The sequence below is a fragment of the Hypanus sabinus genome (genome assembly GCF_030144855.1).
Source record: "Hypanus sabinus isolate sHypSab1 chromosome 1 unlocalized genomic scaffold, sHypSab1.hap1 SUPER_1_unloc_8, whole genome shotgun sequence".
NCBI classification, from domain to species: Eukaryota; Metazoa; Chordata; class Chondrichthyes; order Myliobatiformes; family Dasyatidae; genus Hypanus; species Hypanus sabinus.
The window spans coordinates 532,187-552,963 of record NW_026778915.1 but is presented as its reverse complement, the minus strand read 5'-3'; the positions used below and the strand labels follow the sequence as shown (position 1 = coordinate 552,963).

At 47.7% G+C, this 20,777-nt stretch overlaps 1 protein-coding gene across 5 annotated transcripts in view; it reads left to right on the top strand.

Annotated features, from left to right (window-relative positions):
- LOC132385419 (cell adhesion molecule 4-like) overlaps window positions 1-20,777 on the top strand; it is a 212,063-nt gene that overhangs the window by 61,121 nt on the left and 130,165 nt on the right. For 2 of the 5 annotated variants that reach the window (XM_059957465.1, XM_059957466.1), the window contains 2 exons: window positions 116-154; window positions 1,437-4,620. In XM_059957465.1, coding sequence (XP_059813448.1) covers window positions 116-154; window positions 1,437-1,714 — 317 coding nt within the window. In that variant the 3' untranslated portion in view covers window positions 1,715-4,620. Of the gene's footprint in view, window positions 1-115; window positions 155-1,436; window positions 4,621-20,777 lie in introns of those variants that run through there. The other 3 variants (XM_059957467.1, XM_059957469.1, XM_059957468.1) reach the window with 3 other exon arrangements.

The window sequence follows — 20,777 nt, the reverse complement described above, 5'->3', positions numbered from 1 at the left end:
GGAGACTCACTCTGTGTCTGACCCTGGGAGTGTGTGATGGGATGGTGTGGAAGGAACCCTACTCTTTCCTTTCCTGGGGGAATCTCTATTTAAGTTTGTTTTTCTCCAAATCTAGACGTCAGTACCTCGGCACCCAGCACTCTTGCTGTGCCAGGTAAGTGACAGCTGGTGTATCGGATGCATGGGATTCGAGCAGCTGCAGGTAGTTGTGCTTAGCCACAATCGGCCTCTCCTGATGGAGTAATAGAGTTCACTCACCACCCCTTCTGCGAGTTGCTGGCAGCCTAACTGGGTGCTTCACTGGCTGGCAAAAAGCGAATGGCCCCAAGTAGTTCGACAGCTGCATGCATGAGCTCTGTCTGCGTACGCAGTCCCAGGTCTGTGTTTACTGACATCACTCAGGTGTGCGCTGGAAACGCTGGCTTGTTTCAGGGGAGCACATTAACAGGAATGAGATATTCTCCCTCCCACAGCACTCCCTCCTCACCCCTCCCACAAGAATCCCTCCTCACCCCCTCCCAGAACAATCCCTCCTCACCCCCTCCCACAGCACTCCCTCCTCACTGTCCCCTCCCACATCAATCCCTCCTCACACCTCCCACTGCAATACCTCCTCACCCCCTCCCACAGCACTCCCTCCTCATTGCCCCCCTCCCACAGCACTCCCTCCTCATTGCCCCCTCCATCAGTGCTCCCTCCTCACTCTCCTCCCGCAGTGCTCCCTCCTCACCCCTCCCACAGCAATACCTCCTCATTGCCCCCCTCCCACAGCACTCCCTCCTCATTGCCCCCCTCCCACAGCACTCCCTCCTCATTGCCCCCCTCCCACAGCACTGCCTCTTCATCGCCCCCCTCCATCAGTGCTCTCTCCTCACTGTCTCCTCCCGCAGTGCTCCCTCCTCACCCCTCCCACAGCAATACCTCCTCATTGCCCCCTCCCACAGCACTCCCTCCTCATTGCCCCCTCCATCAGTGCTCCCTCCTCACTCTCCTCCCGCAGTGCTCCCTCCTCACCCCTCCCACAGCAATACCTCCTCATTGTCCCCCTCCCACAGCACTCCCTCCTACTAGTTGCACTCCCTGACCTCACGCACACAGAGATTTCCTTCCCCTGCTCATTCCCGGGGAAATGGCCACTCTGCTCAGCTTGCCCCTCCTGCTGGACTCTGCCCAGCCCAAGCGGGCTTCCCACCCCGCCCCATGGTGTTGGGTGGCTCAAGGTCTAGCAGACAGACGGTGGACTGCATGGCCTCTCTGCTGTAGCTGTTCAGAGCTTTAATGTCACTGTCTGTGACCCTCTCTGCCCCCCTCCCCCTGCCTTCGGGCCCTCCTTCCCCTCCATGCCTCCTTTCCTCTCCCTCCCTCCCCCACCACTCTCTCTCCCCATCACCCCTCTTCTCCTCCTTCCCATTGCCCTCGTCGCCCTCCCTCTGCAGATCAGAGTGCTGTGGTGGAACCTCGGACATCCACCAGCTACACCATCGTGGGCGGTGTGCTCGCGGTCCTGGTCTTCGTCGTTATCTGTGTCCTCATCGTCACCGTCTGGTTCTCCATGAGACAGAAAGGTACTCCTTCGCCGCCTCCCCTCACGAACCCTCGCACCGACCGCGGAACGGACCCACGACAAGCACACGGTGTAGCACAACACGATTGCAGCTGGGGGCAGGGGAGTTCAGAGCCTCTCCCCACCGACCGGTTAGTGTCCCGTCACTAGCTCAGGCTCAGCGGCTGGCACAACTCGAAGGACCGATGGCTGGCCGACCCACCCGCTCCGCCATTCAGCCTGGCCCAGACTCAGCTTCACCCTCCTGTCTTATCCCCTTGCTAGGCCAAATTCTACCCATCACTCCTTCAGCATTTTAATGAGCTCGTCTCTACTGCTACCCTGGGCAAGGAACTGAACAGAATTACTGTTCTCTGGGAAAAAGCAGTTCCACTCCATCCCCATCCTAAATCTATTCGCCCAAATGTCGAGGATATGTCCGCCAGGTCTGCTCTCACCGATTACTGGAAACAACGTCCCTCTGCTACAGTATACACCCCTTCCATAGTTTTCTGTTTCTGTAAATTCCCCTCTTACACTCCCGAGTTCCAGTGAGTACAGTCCCAGCCAACTCAAACTCTCCGCAACCTTTAACCCCTCGTCGCCTGGGCAAACCCAGTGAATGGCTCTGGATTAGTCCTGTGCTCTGTTCTGTGAAGTTACACTTCACAACCTGGTCTCCCCACCTGGTTTCTGCAAGGCAATCAGCCTTCACCCTTGGCATTCTGTTCACTGAAATGGAAGCTGATATAGAACAAAGGGCATAGATCATGTTAATGCAGAAAGTAGACAATAAAACAGCACAGATCAGGAAAAGGACCTTCTGTTCATCATGTCACTGCTGACAATATTGCCAAATTAAACTAATCCCCTCTGCCTACACAATGTACATATCCCTCCATTCCCCACACATTCATGTGTGTCTGACACACTAATCTCCTCTGTCTACACAATGTCCATAACCCTCCATTCCTCACACATTCATGTGTGTGTCTGACACACTAATCCCCTATATCTACACAATGTCCATATCCCTCCATTCCCCACACATTCATGTGTGTCTGACACACTAATCTCCTCTGTCTACACAATGTCCATAACCCTCCATTCCTCACACATTCATGTGTGTGTCTGACACACTAATCCCCTATATCTACACAATGTCCATATCCCTCCATTCCCCACACATTCATGTGTGTGTCTGACACACTAATCCCCTATATCTACACAATGTCCATATCCCTACATTCCCCACACATTCATGTGTGTGTCTGACACACTAATCCCCTATATCTACACAATGTCCATAACCCTCCATTCCTCACACATTCATGTGTGTGTCTGACACACTAATCCCCTATATCTACACAATGTCCATATCCCTCCATTCCCCACACATTCATGTGTGTGTCTGACACACTAATCCGCTCTGTCTACACAATGTCCATAACCCTCCATTCCACACACATTCATGTGTCTAACACACGAATCCACTCTATCTACACAATGTCCATATCCCTACATTCCCCACACATTCATGTGTCTAACACACTAATCCCCTCTCTCTACACAATGTCCATATCCCTCCATTCCCCACGCATTCATGTGTCTAACACACTAATCCCCTCTGTCTACACAATGTCCAATTCCCTCCATTCCCCACACATTCATGTGTCTGACACACTAATCCCCTCTGTCTACACAATATACATATCCGTCCATTCCCCACACATTCACGTGAGTGTCTGACACACTAATCCCCTCTGTCTACACACTGTACATATCCCTCCATTCCCCACACATTCATGGGTCAAACACGCTAATCCCCTCTGTCTACACAATGTCATATCCCTCCATTCCCCACACATTCATGTGTGTGTCTGACACACTAATCCCCTCTGTCTACACAATGTCCATATCCCTCCATTCCCCACACATTCATGGGTCAAACACGCTAATCCCCTCTGTCTACACAATGTCATATCCCTCCATTCCACACACATTCATGTGTGTGTCTGACACACTAATCCCCTCTGTCGACACAATGTCCATATCCCTCCATTCCCCACACATTCATGTGTCTAACACACTAATCCCCTCTGTCTACACAATGTCCATATCCCTCCATTCCCCACACAGTCGAGTGTGTGTCTACCACACTAATCCCCACTGTCTACACAATGTACATATCCCTCCATTCCCCACACGTTCATGTGTGTGTCTAACACACTAATCCCCTCTGTCTACACAAAGTCCGTATCCCTCCATTCCTCACACATTCATGTGAGTGTCTGACACACTAATCCCCTCTGCCTACACAGTGTCCATATCCCTCCGATCCCCACACATTCATGTGTGTGTCTGACACACTAATCCCATCTGCCTACACAATGTACATATCCCTCCATTCCCCACACATTCATGTGTGTGTCTGACACACTAATCCCCTCTGTCTACAAAATGTCCATATCCCTCCATTCCCCACACATTCATTTGTGTGTCTGACACACTAATCCCCTCTGCCTACACAGTGTCCATATCCCTCCATTCCCCACACATTCATGTGTGTGTCTGACACACTAATCCCCTCTGTCTACACAAAGTCCATATCCCTCCATTCCCCACACATTCATGAGTCTAACACACTAATCCCCTCTGTCTACACAATGTCCGTATCCCTCCATTACTCACACATTCATGTGAGTGTCTGACACACTAATCACCTCGGTCTACACAATGTCCATATCCCTCCATTCCCCACACATTCATGTGTGTGTCTGACACACTAATCCCCTCTGTCTACACAATGTCCATATCCCTCCATTCCCCAAACATTCATGTGTCTAACACACTAATCCCCTCTGTCTTCACAATGTCCATATCCTTCCATTCCCCACACATCCATGTGTGTCTCTGACACACTAATCCCCTCTGCCTACTCAATGTCCATACCCCTCCACTCCCCACACATTCATGTGTGAGTCTAACACACTAATCCACTCTGTCTACACAATGTCCAATACCCTCCATTCCCCACACATTCATGTGTCTGACACACTAATCCCCTCTGTCTACACAATGTCATATCCCTCCATTCCCTACACAATCATGTGTCTGTCTGACACACTAATCCCCTCTGTCTACACAAAGTCCATATCCCTCCATTCTCCACACATTCATGTGTCTAACACACTAATCCCGTCTGTCTACACAATGTACAATTCCCTCCAGTCCCCACACATTCATGTGTGTCTGACACACTAATCCCCTGTCTACACAATGTCCAAATCCCTCCATTCCCCACACATTCATGTGTGTGTCTGACACACTAATCCCCTCTGCCTACACAATGTCCATATCCCTCCATTCCCCACGCATTCATGTGTGTGTCTAACACACTAATCCACTCTGTCTACACAATGTCCATATCCCTCCATTCCCCACACATTCATGTGTCTGACACACTAATCCACTCTGTCTAAACAATGTCAATATCGCTCCATTCCCCACACATTCATGTGTCTGACACACTAATCCCCTGACTACACAATATACATATCCGTCCATTCCCCACACATTCATGAGAGTGTCTGACACACTAATCCCCTCTGTCTACACAAAGTCCATATCCCTCCATTCACCACACATTCATGGGTCAAACACGCGAATCCCCTCTGTCTACACTATGTCATATCCCTCCATTCCCTACACAATCATGTGTCTGTCTGACACACTAATCCCCTCTGTCTACACAAAGTCCATATCCCTCCATTCTCCACACATTCATGTGTCTAACACACTAATCCCCTCTGTCTACTACACAATGTCATATCCCTCCATTCCCCACACGTTCATGTGTGTGTCTAACACACTAATCCTCTCTGTCTACACAAAGTCCATTTCCCTCCATTCCCTACACATTCATGTGTCTAAAACTAATCCCGTCTGTCTACACAATGTACAATTCCCTCCATTCCCCACACATTCAAGTGTGTCTGACACACTAATCCACTGTCTACACAATGTCCAAATCCCTCCATTCCCCACACATTCATGTGTGTGTCTGACAAACTAATCCCCTCTGTCTACACGATGTCCATATCCCTCCATTCCCCACACATTCATGTGTCTAACACACTAATCCCCTCTGTCTACACAATGTCATATCCCTCCATTCCCCACACGTTCATGTGTGTGTCTAACACACTAATCCCCTCTGTCTACACAAAGTCCGTATCCCTCCATTCCTCACACATTCATGTGAGTCTCTGACACACTAATACCCTCTGCCAACACAGTGTCCATATCCCTCCGTTCCCCACACATCCATGTGTCTGACACACTAATCCCCTCTGACTACACAATGTCCATATCACTCCATTCCCCACACATTCATGTGTGTCTCTGACACACTAATCCCCTCTGCCAACACAATGTACATATCCCTCCATTCCCCACACATTCATGTGTCTGACACACTAATCCCCTCTGTCTACACAATGTCCGTATCCCTCCATTCCTCACACATTCATGTGAGTGTCTGACACCCTAATCCCCTCTGTCTACACAATGTCCATATCCCTGCATTTCCCACACATTCATGTGTCTGACACACTAATCCCCTCTGTCTATACAATGTACATATCCCTCCATTCCTCACACATTCATGTGAGTGTCTGACACACTAATCCACTCTGTCTACACAATGTCCATATCCCTCCATTCCCCACACATTCATGTGAGTGTCTGACACACTAATCCCCTCTGTCTACACAATGTCCATATCCCTCCATTCCCAAAACATTCATGTGTCTAACACACTAATCCCCTCTGTCTACACAATGTCCAGTTCCCTCCATTCCCCACACATTCATGTGCCTGACACACTAATCCCCTGTCTACACAATATACATATCCGTCCATTCCCCACACATTCATGTGAGTGTCTGACACACTAATCCACTCTGTCTACACACTGTACATATCCCTCCATTCCCCACACATTCATGGGTCAAACACGCTAATCCCCTCTGTCTACACAATGTCATATCCCTCCATTCCCTACACAATCATGTGTCTGTCTGACACACTAATCCCCTCTGTCTACACAAAGTCCATATCCCTCCATTCTCCACACCTTCATGTGTCTAACACACTAATCCCCTCTGTCTACTACACAATGTCATATCCCTCCATTCCCCACACGTTCATGTGTGTGTCTAACACACTAATCCCCTCTGTCTACACAAAGTCCATTTCCCTCCATTCCCTACACATTCATGTGTCTAAAACACTAATCCCGTCTGTCTACACAATGTACAATTCCCTCCATTAACCACACATTCAAGTGTGTCTGACACACTAATCCACTGTCTACACAATGTCCAAATCCCTCCATTCCCCACACATTCATGTGTGTGTCTGACAAACTAATCCCCTCTGTCTACACGATGTCCATATCCCTCCATTCCCCACACATTCATGTGTCTAACACACTAATCCCCTCTGTCTACACAATGTCATATCCCTCCATTCCCCACACGTTCATGTGTGTGTCTAACACACTAATCCCCTCTGTCTACACAAAGTCCGTATCCCTCCATTCCTCACACATTCATGTCTCTGACACACTAATCCCCTCTGCCAGCACAGTGTCCATATCCCTCCACTCCCCACACATTCATGTGTGTGTCTGACACTCTAATCCCCTCTGTCTACACAATGTCCATATCCCTCCGTTCCCCACACATCCATGTGTGTGTCTGACACTCTAATCCCCTCTGTCTACACAATGTACATATCCCTCCATTCCCCACACATTCATGTGTGTCTCTGACACACTAATCCCCTCTGCCTACACAATCTACATACCCCTCCATTCCCCACACATTCGTGTATGTCTGACACACTAATCCCCTCTGTCCACACAATGTCCATATACCTCCATTCCCCACACATTCATGTGTCTGACACACTAATCCCCTCTGTCTACACAATGTCCGTATCCCTCCATTCCTCACACATTCATGTGAGTGTCTGACACACTAATCCCCTCTGTCTACACAATGTCCATATCCCTCCATTCCCCACACATTCATGTGTCTGACACACTAATCCCCTCTGTCTATACAATGTCCGTATCCTTTCATTCCCCACACATTCATGTGTGTCTCTGACACACTAATCCACTCTGCCTACACAATGTCCATATCCCTCCACTCACCACACATTCATGTGTGTGTCTGACACACTAATCCCCTCTGTCTACACAATGTCCGTATCCCTCCATTCCTCACACATTCATGTGAGTGTCTGACACCCTAATCCCCTCTGTCTACACAATGTCCATATCCCTGCATTCCCCACACATTCATGTGTCTGACACACTAATCCCCTCTGTCTATACAATGTCCATATCCCTCCATTCCTCACACATTCATGTGAGTGTCTGACACACTAATCCACTCTGTCTACACAATGTCCATATCCCTCCATTCCCCACACATTCATGTGAGTGTCTGACACACTAATCCCCTCTGTCTACACAATGTCCATATCCCTCCATTCCCAAAACATTCATGTGTCTAACACACTAATCCCCTCTGTCTACACAATGTCCAGTTCCCTCCATTCCCCACACATTCATGTGCCTGACACACTAATCCCCTGTCTACACAATATACATATCCGTCCATTCCCCACACATTCATGTGAGTGTCTGACACACTAATCCACTCTGTCTACACACTGTACATATCCCTCCATTCCCCACACATTCATGGGTCAAACACGCTAATCCCCTCTGTCTACACAATGTCATATCCCTCCATTCCCTACACAATCATGTGTCTGTCTGACACACTAATCCCCTCTGTCTACACAAAGTCCATATCCCACCATTCTCCACACCTTCATGTGTCTAACACACTAATCCCCTCTGTCTACTACACAATGTCATATCCCTCCATTCCCCACACGTTCATGTGTGTGTCTAACACACTAATCCCCTCTGTCTACACAAAGTCCATTTCCCTCCATTCCCTACACATTCATGTGTCTAAAACACTAATCCCGTCTGTCTACACAATGTACAATTCCCTCCATTAACCACACATTCAAGTGTGTCTGACACACTAATCCACTGTCTACACAATGTCCAAATCCCTCCATTCCCCACACATTCATGTGTGTGTCTGACAAACTAATCCCCTCTGTCTACACGATGTCCATATCCCTCCATTCCCCACACATTCATGTGTCTAACACACTAATCCCCTCTGTCTACACAATGTCATATCCCTCCATTCCCCACACGTTCATGTGTGTGTCTAACACACTAATCCCCTCTGTCTACACAAAGTCCGTATCCCTCCATTCCTCACACATTCATGTCTCTGACACACTAATCCCCTCTGCCAGCACAGTGTCCATATCCCTCCACTCCCCACACATTCATGTGTGTGTCTGACACTCTAATCCCCTCTGTCTACACAATGTCCATATCCCTCCGTTCCCCACACATCCATGTGTGTGTCTGACACTCTAATCCCCTCTGTCTACACAATGTACATATCCCTCCATTCCCCACACATTCATGTGTGTCTCTGACACACTAATCCCCTCTGCCTACACAATCTACATACCCCTCCATTCCCCACACATTCGTGTATGTCTGACACACTAATCCCCTCTGTCCACACAATGTCCATATACCTCCATTCCCCACACATTCATGTGTCTGACACACTAATCCCCTCTGTCTACACAATGTCCGTATCCCTCCATTCCTCACACATTCATGTGAGTGTCTGACACACTAATCCCCTCTGTCTACACAATGTCCATATCCCTCCATTCCCCACACATTCATGTGTCTGACACACTAATCCCCTCTGTCTATACAATGTCCGTATCCTTTCATTCCCCACACATTCATGTGTGTCTCTGACACACTAATCCACTCTGCCTACACAATGTCCATATCCCTCCACTCACCACACATTCATGTGTGTGTCTGACACACTAATCCACTCTGTCTACACAATGTCCATATCCCTCCATTCCCCACACATTCATGTGAGTCTCTGACACACTAATCCCCTCTGCCAACACAGTGTCCATATCCCTCCGTTCCCCACACATCCATGTGTCTGACACACTAATCCCCTCTGACTACACAATGTCCATATCCATCCATTCCCCACACATTCATGTGTGTGTCTGACACTCTAATCCCCTCTGTCTACACAATGTACATATCCCTCCATTCCCCACACATTCATGTGTGTCTCTGACACACTAATCCGCTCTGCCTACACAATGTACATATCCCTCCATTCCCCACACATTCGTGTATGTCTGACACACTAATCCCCTCTGCCTACACAGTGTCCATATCCCTCCATTCCCCACACATTCGTGTGTGTGTCTGACACACTAATCCCCTCTGTCTACACAATGTCATATCCGTCCATTCCCCACACATTCATGTGAGTGTCTGACACGCTAATCCCCTCTGTCTACACAATGTCATATCCCTCCATTCCCTACACAATCATGTGTCTGTCTGACACACTAATCCCCTCTGTCTACACAAAGTCCATATCCCTCCATTCTCCACACATTCATGTGTCTAACACACTAATCCCCTCTGTCTACTACACAATGTCATATCCCTCCATTCCCCACACGTTCATGTGTGTGTCTAACACACTAATCCCCTCTGTCTACACAAAGTCCATTTCCCTCCATTTGCTACACATTCATGTGTCTAAAACAATAATCCCGTCTGTCTACACAATGTACAATTCCCTCCATTAACCACACATTCAAGTGTGTCTGACACACTAATCCACTGTCTACACAATGTCCAAATCCCTCCATTCCCCACACATTCATGTGTGTGTCTGACAAACTAATCCCCTCTGTCTACACGATGTCCATATCCCTCCATTCCCCACACGTTCATGTGTCTAACACACTAATCCCCTCTGTCTACACAATGTCATATCCCTCCATTCCCCACACGTTCATGTGTGTGTCTAACACACTAATCCCCTCTGTCTACACAAAGTCTGTATCCCTCCATTCCTCACACATTCATGTGAGTCTCTGACACACTAATCTCCTCTGCCAACACATTGTCCATATCCCTCCGTTCCCCACACATCCATGTGTGTGTCTGACACTCTAATCCCCTCTGTCTACACAATGTACATATCCCTCCATTCCCCACACATTCATGTGTGTCTCTGACACACTAATCCGCTCTGCCTACACAATCTACATATCCCTCCATTCCCCACACATTCGTGTATGTCTGACACACTAATCCCCTCTGCCTACACAGTGTCCATATCCCTCCATTCCCCACACATTCGTGTGTGTCTCTGACACACTAATCCCCTCTGTCCACACAATGTCCATATCCCTCCATTCCCCACACATTCATGTGTCTGACACACTAATCCCCTCTGTCTACACAATGTCCGTATCCCTCCATTCCTCACACATTCATGTGAGTGTCTGACACACTAATCCCCTCTGTCTATACAATATCCGTATCCTTTCATTCCCCACACATTCATGTGTGTCTCTGACACACTAATCCACTCTGCCTACACAATGTCCATATCCCTCCACTCACCACACATTCATGTGTGTGTCTGACACACTAATCCACTCTGTCTACACAATGTCCATATCCCTCCATTCCCCACACATTCATGTGAGTCTCTGACACACTAATCCCCTCTGCCAACACAGTGTCCATATCCCTCCGTTCCCCACACATCCATGTGTCTGACACACTAATCCCCTCTGACTACACAATGTCCATATCCATCCATTCCCCACACATTCATGTGTGTGTCTGACACTCTAATCCCCTCTGTCTACACAATGTACATATCCCTCCATTCCCCACACATTCATGTGTGTCTCTGACACACTAATCCGCTCTGCCTACACAATGTACATATCCCTCCATTCCCCACACATTCGTGTATGTCTGACACACTAATCCCCTCTGCCTACACAGTGTCCATATCCCTCCATTCCCCACACATTCGTGTGTGTGTCTGACACACTAATCCCCTCTGTCTACACAATGTCATATCCGTCCATTCCCCACACATTCATGTGAGTGTCTGACACGCTAATCCCCTCTGTCTACACAATGTCATATCCCTCCATTCCCTACACAATCATGTGTCTGTCTGACACACTAATCCCCTCTGTCTACACAAAGTCCATATCCCTCCATTCTCCACACATTCATGTGTCTAACACACTAATCCCCTCTGTCTACTACACAATGTCATATCCCTCCATTCCCCACACGTTCATGTGTGTGTCTAACACACTAATCCCCTCTGTCTACACAAAGTCCATTTCCCTCCATTTGCTACACATTCATGTGTCTAAAACAATAATCCCGTCTGTCTACACAATGTACAATTCCCTCCATTAACCACACATTCAAGTGTGTCTGACACACTAATCCACTGTCTACACAATGTCCAAATCCCTCCATTCCCCACACATTCATGTGTGTGTCTGACAAACTAATCCCCTCTGTCTACACGATGTCCATATCCCTCCATTCCCCACACGTTCATGTGTCTAACACACTAATCCCCTCTGTCTACACAATGTCATATCCCTCCATTCCCCACACGTTCATGTGTGTGTCTAACACACTAATCCCCTCTGTCTACACAAAGTCTGTATCCCTCCATTCCTCACACATTCATGTGAGTCTCTGACACACTAATCTCCTCTGCCAACACATTGTCCATATCCCTCCGTTCCCCACACATCCATGTGTGTGTCTGACACTCTAATCCCCTCTGTCTACACAATGTACATATCCCTCCATTCCCCACACATTCATGTGTGTCTCTGACACACTAATCCGCTCTGCCTACACAATCTACATATCCCTCCATTCCCCACACATTCGTGTATGTCTGACACACTAATCCCCTCTGCCTACACAGTGTCCATATCCCTCCATTCCCCACACATTCGTGTGTGTCTCTGACACACTAATCCCCTCTGTCCACACAATGTCCATATCCCTCCATTCCCCACACATTCATGTGTCTGACACACTAATCCCCTCTGTCTACACAATGTCCGTATCCCTCCATTCCTCACACATTCATGTGAGTGTCTGACACACTAATCCCCTCTGTCTACACAATGTCCATATCGCTCCATTCCCCACACATTCATGTGTCTGACACACTAATCCCCTCTGTCTATACAATGTCCGTATCTCTCCATTCCTCACACATTCATGTGAGTGTCTGACACACGAATCCCCTCTGTCTTCACAATGTCCATATCCTTCCATTCCCCACACATTCATGTGTGTCTCTGACACACTAATCCCCTCTGCCTACACAATGTCTATATCCCTCCACTCACCACACATTCATGTGTGTGTCTGACACACTAATCCACTCTGTCTACACAATGTCCATATCCCTCCATTCCCCACACATTCATGTGAGTCTCTGACACACTAATCCCCTCTGCCAACACAGTGTCCATATCCCTCCGTTCCCCACACATCCATGTGTCTGACACACTAATCCCCTCTGACTACACAATGTCCATATCCCTCCATTCCCCACACATTCATGTGTGTGTCTGACACACTAATCCCCTCTGCCTACACAATGTACATATCCCTCCATTCCCCACACATTCATGTGTGTGTCTGACACACTAATCCCCTCTGTCTACACAATGTCCATATCCCTCCATTCCCCACACATTCATGTGAGTCTCTGACACACTAATCCCCTCTGCCAACACAGTGTCCATATCCCTCCATTCCCCACACATTCATGTGAGTGTCTGACACACTAATCCCCTCTGTTTACACAATGTCCATATCCCTCCATTCCCCACACATTCATGTGTCTGACACACTAATCCCCTCTATCTATACAATGTCCGTATCCCTCCATTCCTCACACATTCATGTGAGTGTCTGACACACTAATCCACTCTGTCTACACAATGTCCATATCCCTCCATTCCCCACACATTCATGTGAGTGTCTGACACACTAATCCCCTCTGTCTACACAATGTCCATATCCCTCCATTCCCGAAACATTCATGTGTCTAACACACTAATCCCCTCTGTCTACACAATGTCCAGTTCCCTCCATTCCCCACACATTCATGTGCCTGACACACTAATCCCCTGTCTACACAATATACATATCCCTCCATTCCCCACACATTCATGTGAGTGTCTGACACACTAATCCACTCTGTCTACACACTGTACATATCCCTCCATTCCCCACACATTCATGGGTCAAACACGCTAATCCCCTCTGTCTACACAATGTCATATCCCTCCATTCCCTACACAATCATGTGTCTGTCTGACACACTAATCCACTCTGTCTACACAATGTCCATATCCCTCCATTCCCCACACATTCATGTGAGTCTCTGACGCACTAATCCCCTCTGCCAACACAGTGTCCATATCCCTCCGTTCCCCACACATCCATGTGTCTGACACACTAATCCCCTCTGCCAACACAGTGTCCATATCCCTCCGTTCCCCACACATCCATGTGTCTGACACACTAATCCCCTCTGTCTACACAATGTCCATATCCATCCATTCCCCACACATTCGTGTATGTCTGACACACTAATCTCCTCTGCCTACACAGTGTCCATATCCCTCCATTCCCCACACATTCATGTGAGTCTCTGACACACTAATCCCCTCTGCCAACACTGTGTCCATATCCCTCCATTCCCCACACACTCATGTGTCTGACACACTAATCCCCTCTGTCTATACAATGTCCGTATCCCTCCATTCCTCACACATTCATGTGAGTGTCAGACACACTAATCCACTCTGTCTACACAATGTCCATATCCCTCCATTCCCCACACATTCATGTGAGTGTCTGACACACTAATCCCCTATGTCTACTCAATGTCCATATCCCTCTATTCCCCACACATTCATGTGTCTACCACACTAATCCCCTCTGTCTACACAATGTCCATATCCCTCCATTCCCCACACATTCATGTGCCTGACACACTAATCCCCTGTCTACACAATATACATATCCGTCCATTCCCCACACATTCATGTGAGTGTCTGACACACTAATCCACTCTGTCTACACATTCCCCACACATTCATGTGAGTGTCTGACACACTAATCCCCTCTGTCTACACAATGTCATATCCCTCCATTCCCTACACAATCATGTGTCTGTCTGACACACTAATCCCCTCTGTCTACACAAAGTCCATATCCCTCCATTCTCCACACATTCATGTGTCTAACACACTAATCCCCTCTGTCTACTACACAATGTCATATCCCTCCATTCCCCACACGTTCATGTGTGTGTCTAACACACTAATCCCTTCTGTCTACACAAAGTCCATTTCCCTCGATTCCCTACACATTCATGTGTCTAAAACAATAATCCCGTCTGTCTACACAATGTACAATTCCCTCCATTAACCACACATTCAAGTGTGTCTGACACACTAATCCACTGTCTACACAATGTCCAAATCCCTCCATTCCCCACACATTCATGTGTGTGTCTGACAAACTAATCCCCTCTGTCTACACGATGTCCATTTCCCTCCATTCCCCACACGTTCATGTGTCTAACACACTAATCCCCTCTGTCTACACAATGTCATATCCCTCCATTCCCCACACGTTCATGTGTGTGTCTAACACACTAATCCCCTCTGTCTACACAAAGTCTGCATCCCTCCATTCCTCACACATTCATGTGAGTCTCTGACACACTAATCTCCTCTGCCAACACAATGTCCATATCCCTCCATTCCCCACACATCCATGTGTGTGTCTGACACACTAATCCCCTCTGTCTTCACAATGTCCATTTCCTTCCATTCCCCACACATTCATGTGTGTCTCTGACACACTAATCCCCTCTGCCTACACAATGTCCATATCCCTCCACTCACCACACATTCATGTGTGTGTCTGACACACTATTCCACTCTGTCTACACAATGTCCATATCCCTCCATTCCCCACACATTCATGTGAGTCTCTGACACACTAATCCCCTCTGCCAACACAGTGTCCATATCCCTCCGTTCCCCACACATCCATGTGTCTGACACACTAATCCCCTCTGACTACACAATGTCCATATCCCTCCATTCCCCACACATTCATGTGTGTGCCTGACACACTAATCCCCTCTGCCTACACAATGTACATATCCCTCCATTCCCCACACATTCATGTGTGTGTCTGACACACTAATCCCCTCTGTCTACACAATGTCCATATCCCTCCATTCCACACACATTCATGTGTATGTCTGACACACTAATCCCCTCTGTATAAACAATGTCCATATCCCTCCATTCCCCACATTCATGTGTGTGTCTGACACTCTAATCCCCTCTGCCTACACAGTGTCCATATCCCTCCATTCCCCACACATTCGTGTGTGTGTCTGACACACTAATCCCCTCTGTCTACACCATGTCCATATCCCTCCATTCCCCACACATTCATGTGTGTGTCTGACACACTAATCCCCTCTGCCTACACAATGTACATATCCCTCCATTCCCCACATATTCATGTGTGTGTCTGACACACTAATCCCCTCTGTCTACACAATGTCCATATCCCTCCATTCCACACACATTCATGTGTATGTCTGACACACTAATCCCCTCTGTATACACAATGTCCATATCCCTCCATTCCCCACATTCATGTGTGTGTCTGACACTCTAATCCCCTCTGCCTACACAGTGTCCATATCCCTCCATGCCCCACACATTCATGTGTGTATGACACACTAATCCCCTCTGTCCACTCAATGTCCATATCCCTACATTGCCACACATTCATGTGTCTAACACACTAATCCCCTCTGTCTTCACAATGTCGATGTACTTCCATTTCCGACACATTCATGTGTGTCTCTGACACACTAATCCCCTCTGCCAACACAATGTCAATATCCCTCCATTCCCCACGCATTCATGTGTGTGTCTAACACACTAAACCACTCTGTCTACACAATGTCATATCCCTCCATTCCCTACACAATCATGTGTCTGTCTGACACACTAATCCCCTCTGTCTACACGAAGTCCATATCCCTCCATTCCCCACACGTTCATGTGTGTGTCTAACACACTAATCCCCTCTGTCTACACAAAGTCCATTTCCCTCCATTCCCTACACATTCATGTGTCTAACACACTAATCCCCTCTGTCTACACAATGTACATATCCCTCCATTCCCCACACATTCATGTGTGTCTCTGACACACTAATCCCCTCTGCCTACACAATCTACATATCCCTCCATTCCCCACACATTCGTGTATGTCTGACACACTAATCCCCTCTGCCTACACAGTGTCCATATCCCTCCATTCCCCACACATTCGTGTGTGTGTCTGACACACTAATCCCCTCTGTCTACACCATGTCCATATCCCTCCATTCCCCACACATTCATGTGTGTGTCTGACACACTAATCCCCTCTGCCTACACAATGTACATATCCCTCCATTCCCCACATATTCATGTGTGTGTCTGACACACTAATCCCCTCTGTCTACACAATGTCCATATCCCTCCATTCCACACACATTCATGTGTATGTCTGACACACTAATCCCCTCTGTATACACAATGTCCATATCCCTCCATTCCCCACATTCATGTGTGTGTCTGACACTCTAATCCCCTCTGCCTACACAGTGTCCATATCCCTCCATGCCCCACACATTCATGTGTGTATGACACACTAATCCCCTCTGTCCACTCAATGTCCATATACCTACATTGCCACACATTCATGTGTCTAACACACTAATCCCCTGTCTTCACAGTCGATATACTTCCATTTCCGACACATTCATGTGTGTCTCTGACACACTAATCCCCTCTGCCAACACAATGTCAATATCCCTCCATTCCCCACGCATTCATGTGTGTGTCTAACACACTAAACCACTCTGTCTACACAATGTCATATCCCTCCATTCCCTACACAATCATGTGTCTGTCTGACACACTAATCCCCTCTGTCTACACAAAGTCCATATCCCTCCATTCTCCACACATTCATGTGTCTGTCTGACACACTAATCCCCTCTGTCAACTACACAATATCATATCCCTCCATTCCCCACACGTTCATGTGTGTGTCTAACACACCAATCCCCTCTGTCTACACAAAGTCCATTTCCCTCCATTCCCTACACATTCATGTGTCTAACACACTAATCCCCTCTGTCTACACAAAGTCCGTATCCCTCCATTCCTCACATATTCATGTGAGTCTCTGACACACTAATCCCCTCTGCCAACACAGTATCCATATCCCTCCGTTCCCCACACATCCATGTGTGTGTCTGACACTCTAATCCCCTCTGTCTACACAATGTACATATCCCTCCATTCCCCACACATTCGTGTGTGTGTCTGACACACTAATCCCCTCTGTCCACACAATGTCCATATCCCTCTATTCCCCACACATTCATGTGTCTGACACACTAATCCCCTCTGTCTACACAATGTCCGTATCCCTCCATTCCTCACACAATCAATGTGACTGTCTGACACACTAATCCCCTCTGTCTACACCATGTCCATATCCCTCCATTCCCCACACATTCATGTGTGTGTCTAACACACTAATCCCCTCTGTCTACACCATGTCCATATCCCTCCATTCCCCACACATTCGTGTAAGTCTGACACACTAATCCCCTCTGCCTACACACTGTACATATCCCTCCATTCCCCACACATTCATGGGTCAAACACGCTAATCCCCTCTGTCTACACAATGTCATATCCCTCCATTCCCTACACAATCATGTGTCTGTCTGACACACTAATCCACTCTGTCTACACAATGTCCATATCCCTCCATTCCCCACACATTCATGTGAGTCTCTGACGCACTAATCCCCTCTGCCAACACAGTGTCCATATCCCTCCGTTCCCCACACATCCATGTGTCTGACACACTAATCCCCTCTGCCAACACAGTGTCCATATCCCTCCGTTCCCCACACATCCATGTGTCTGACACACTAATCCCCTCTGTCTACACAATGTCCATATCCATCCATTCCCCACACATTCATGTGTGTGTCTGACACTCTAATCCCCTCTGTCTACACAATGTACATATCCCTCCATTCCCCACACATTCATGTGTGTCTCTGACACACTAATCCCCTCTGCCTACACAATGTACATATCCCTCCATTCCCCACACATTCGTGTATGTCTGACACACTAATCTCCTCTGCCTACACAGTGTCCATATCCCTCCATTCCCCACACATTCGTGTGTGTGTCTGACACACTAATCCCCTCTGTCCACACAATGTCCGTATACCTCCATTCCTCACACATTCATGTGAGTGTCTGACACACTAATCCCCTCTGTCTACACAATGTCCGTATCCCTCCATTCCTCACACATTCATGTGAGTCTCTGACACACTAATCCCCTCTGCCAACACTGTGTCCATATCCCTCCATTCCCCACACACTCATGTGTCTGACACACTAATCCCCTCTGTCTATACAATATCCGTATCCCTCCATTCCTCACACATTCATGTGAGTGTCTGACACACTAATCCACTCTGTCTACACAATGTCCATATCCCTCCATTCCCCACACATTCATGTGAGTGTCTGACACACTAATCCCCTATGTCTACTCAATGTCCATATCCCTCCATTCCCCACACATTCATGTGTCTACCACACTAATCCCCTCTGTCTACACAATGTCCATATCCCTCCATTCCCCACACATTCATGTGTGTATGACACACTAATCCCCTCTGTCTACACAATATACATATCCGTCCATTCCCCACACATTCATGTGAGTGTCTGACACACTAATCCACTCTGTCTACACATTCCCCACACATTCATGGGTGAAACACGCTAATCCCCTCTGTCTACACAATGTCATATCCCTCCATTCCCTACACAATCATGTGTCTGTCTGACACACTAATCCCCTCTGTCTACACAAAGTCCATATCCCTCCATTCTCCACACATTCATGTGTCTAACACACTAATCCCCTCTGTCTACTACACAATGTCATATCCCTCCATTCCCCACACGTTCATGTGTGTGTCTAACACACTAATCCCGTCTGTCTACACAATGTACAATTCCCTCCATTAACCACACATTCAAGTGTGTCTGACACACTAATCCACTGTCTACACAATGTCCAAATCCCTCCATTCCCCACACATTCATGTGTGTGTCTGACAAACTAATCCCCTCTGTCTACACGATGTCCATTTCCCTCCATTCCCCACACGTTCATGTGTCTAACACACTAATCCCCTCTGTCTACACAATGTCATATCCCTCCATTCCCCACACGTTCATGTGTGTGTCTAACACACTAATCCCCTCTGTCTACACAAAGTCTGCATCCCTCCATTCCTCACACATTCATGTGAGTCTCTGACACACTAATCTCCTCTGCCAACACAATGTCCATATCCCTCCATTCCCCACACATCCATGTGTGTGTCTGACACTCTAATCCCCTCTGTCTACACAATGTACATATCCCTCCATTCCCCACACATTCATGTGTTTCTCTGACACACTAATCCCCTCTGCCTACACAATCTACATATCCCTCCATTCCCCACACATTCGTGTATGTCTGACACACTAATCCCCTCTGCCTACACAGTGTCCATATCCCTCCATTCCCCACACATTCGTGTGTGTGTCTGACACACTAATCCCCTCTGTCCACACAATGTCCATATCCCTCCATTCCCCACACATTCATGTGTCTACCACACTAATCCCCTCTGTCTACACAATGTCCATATCCCTCCATTCCCCACACATTCATGTGCCTGACACACTAATCCCCTGTCTACACAATATACATATCCGTCCATTCCCCACACATTCATGTGAGTGTCTGACACACTAATCCACTCTGTCTACACATTCCCCACACATTCATGTGTGTGTCTGACACACTAATCCCCTCTGTCTACACAATGTCATATCCCTCCATTCCCCACACAATCATGTGTCTGTCTGACACACTAATCCCCTCTGTCTACACAAAGTCCATATCCCTCCATTCTCCACACATTCATGTGTCTAACACACTAATCCCC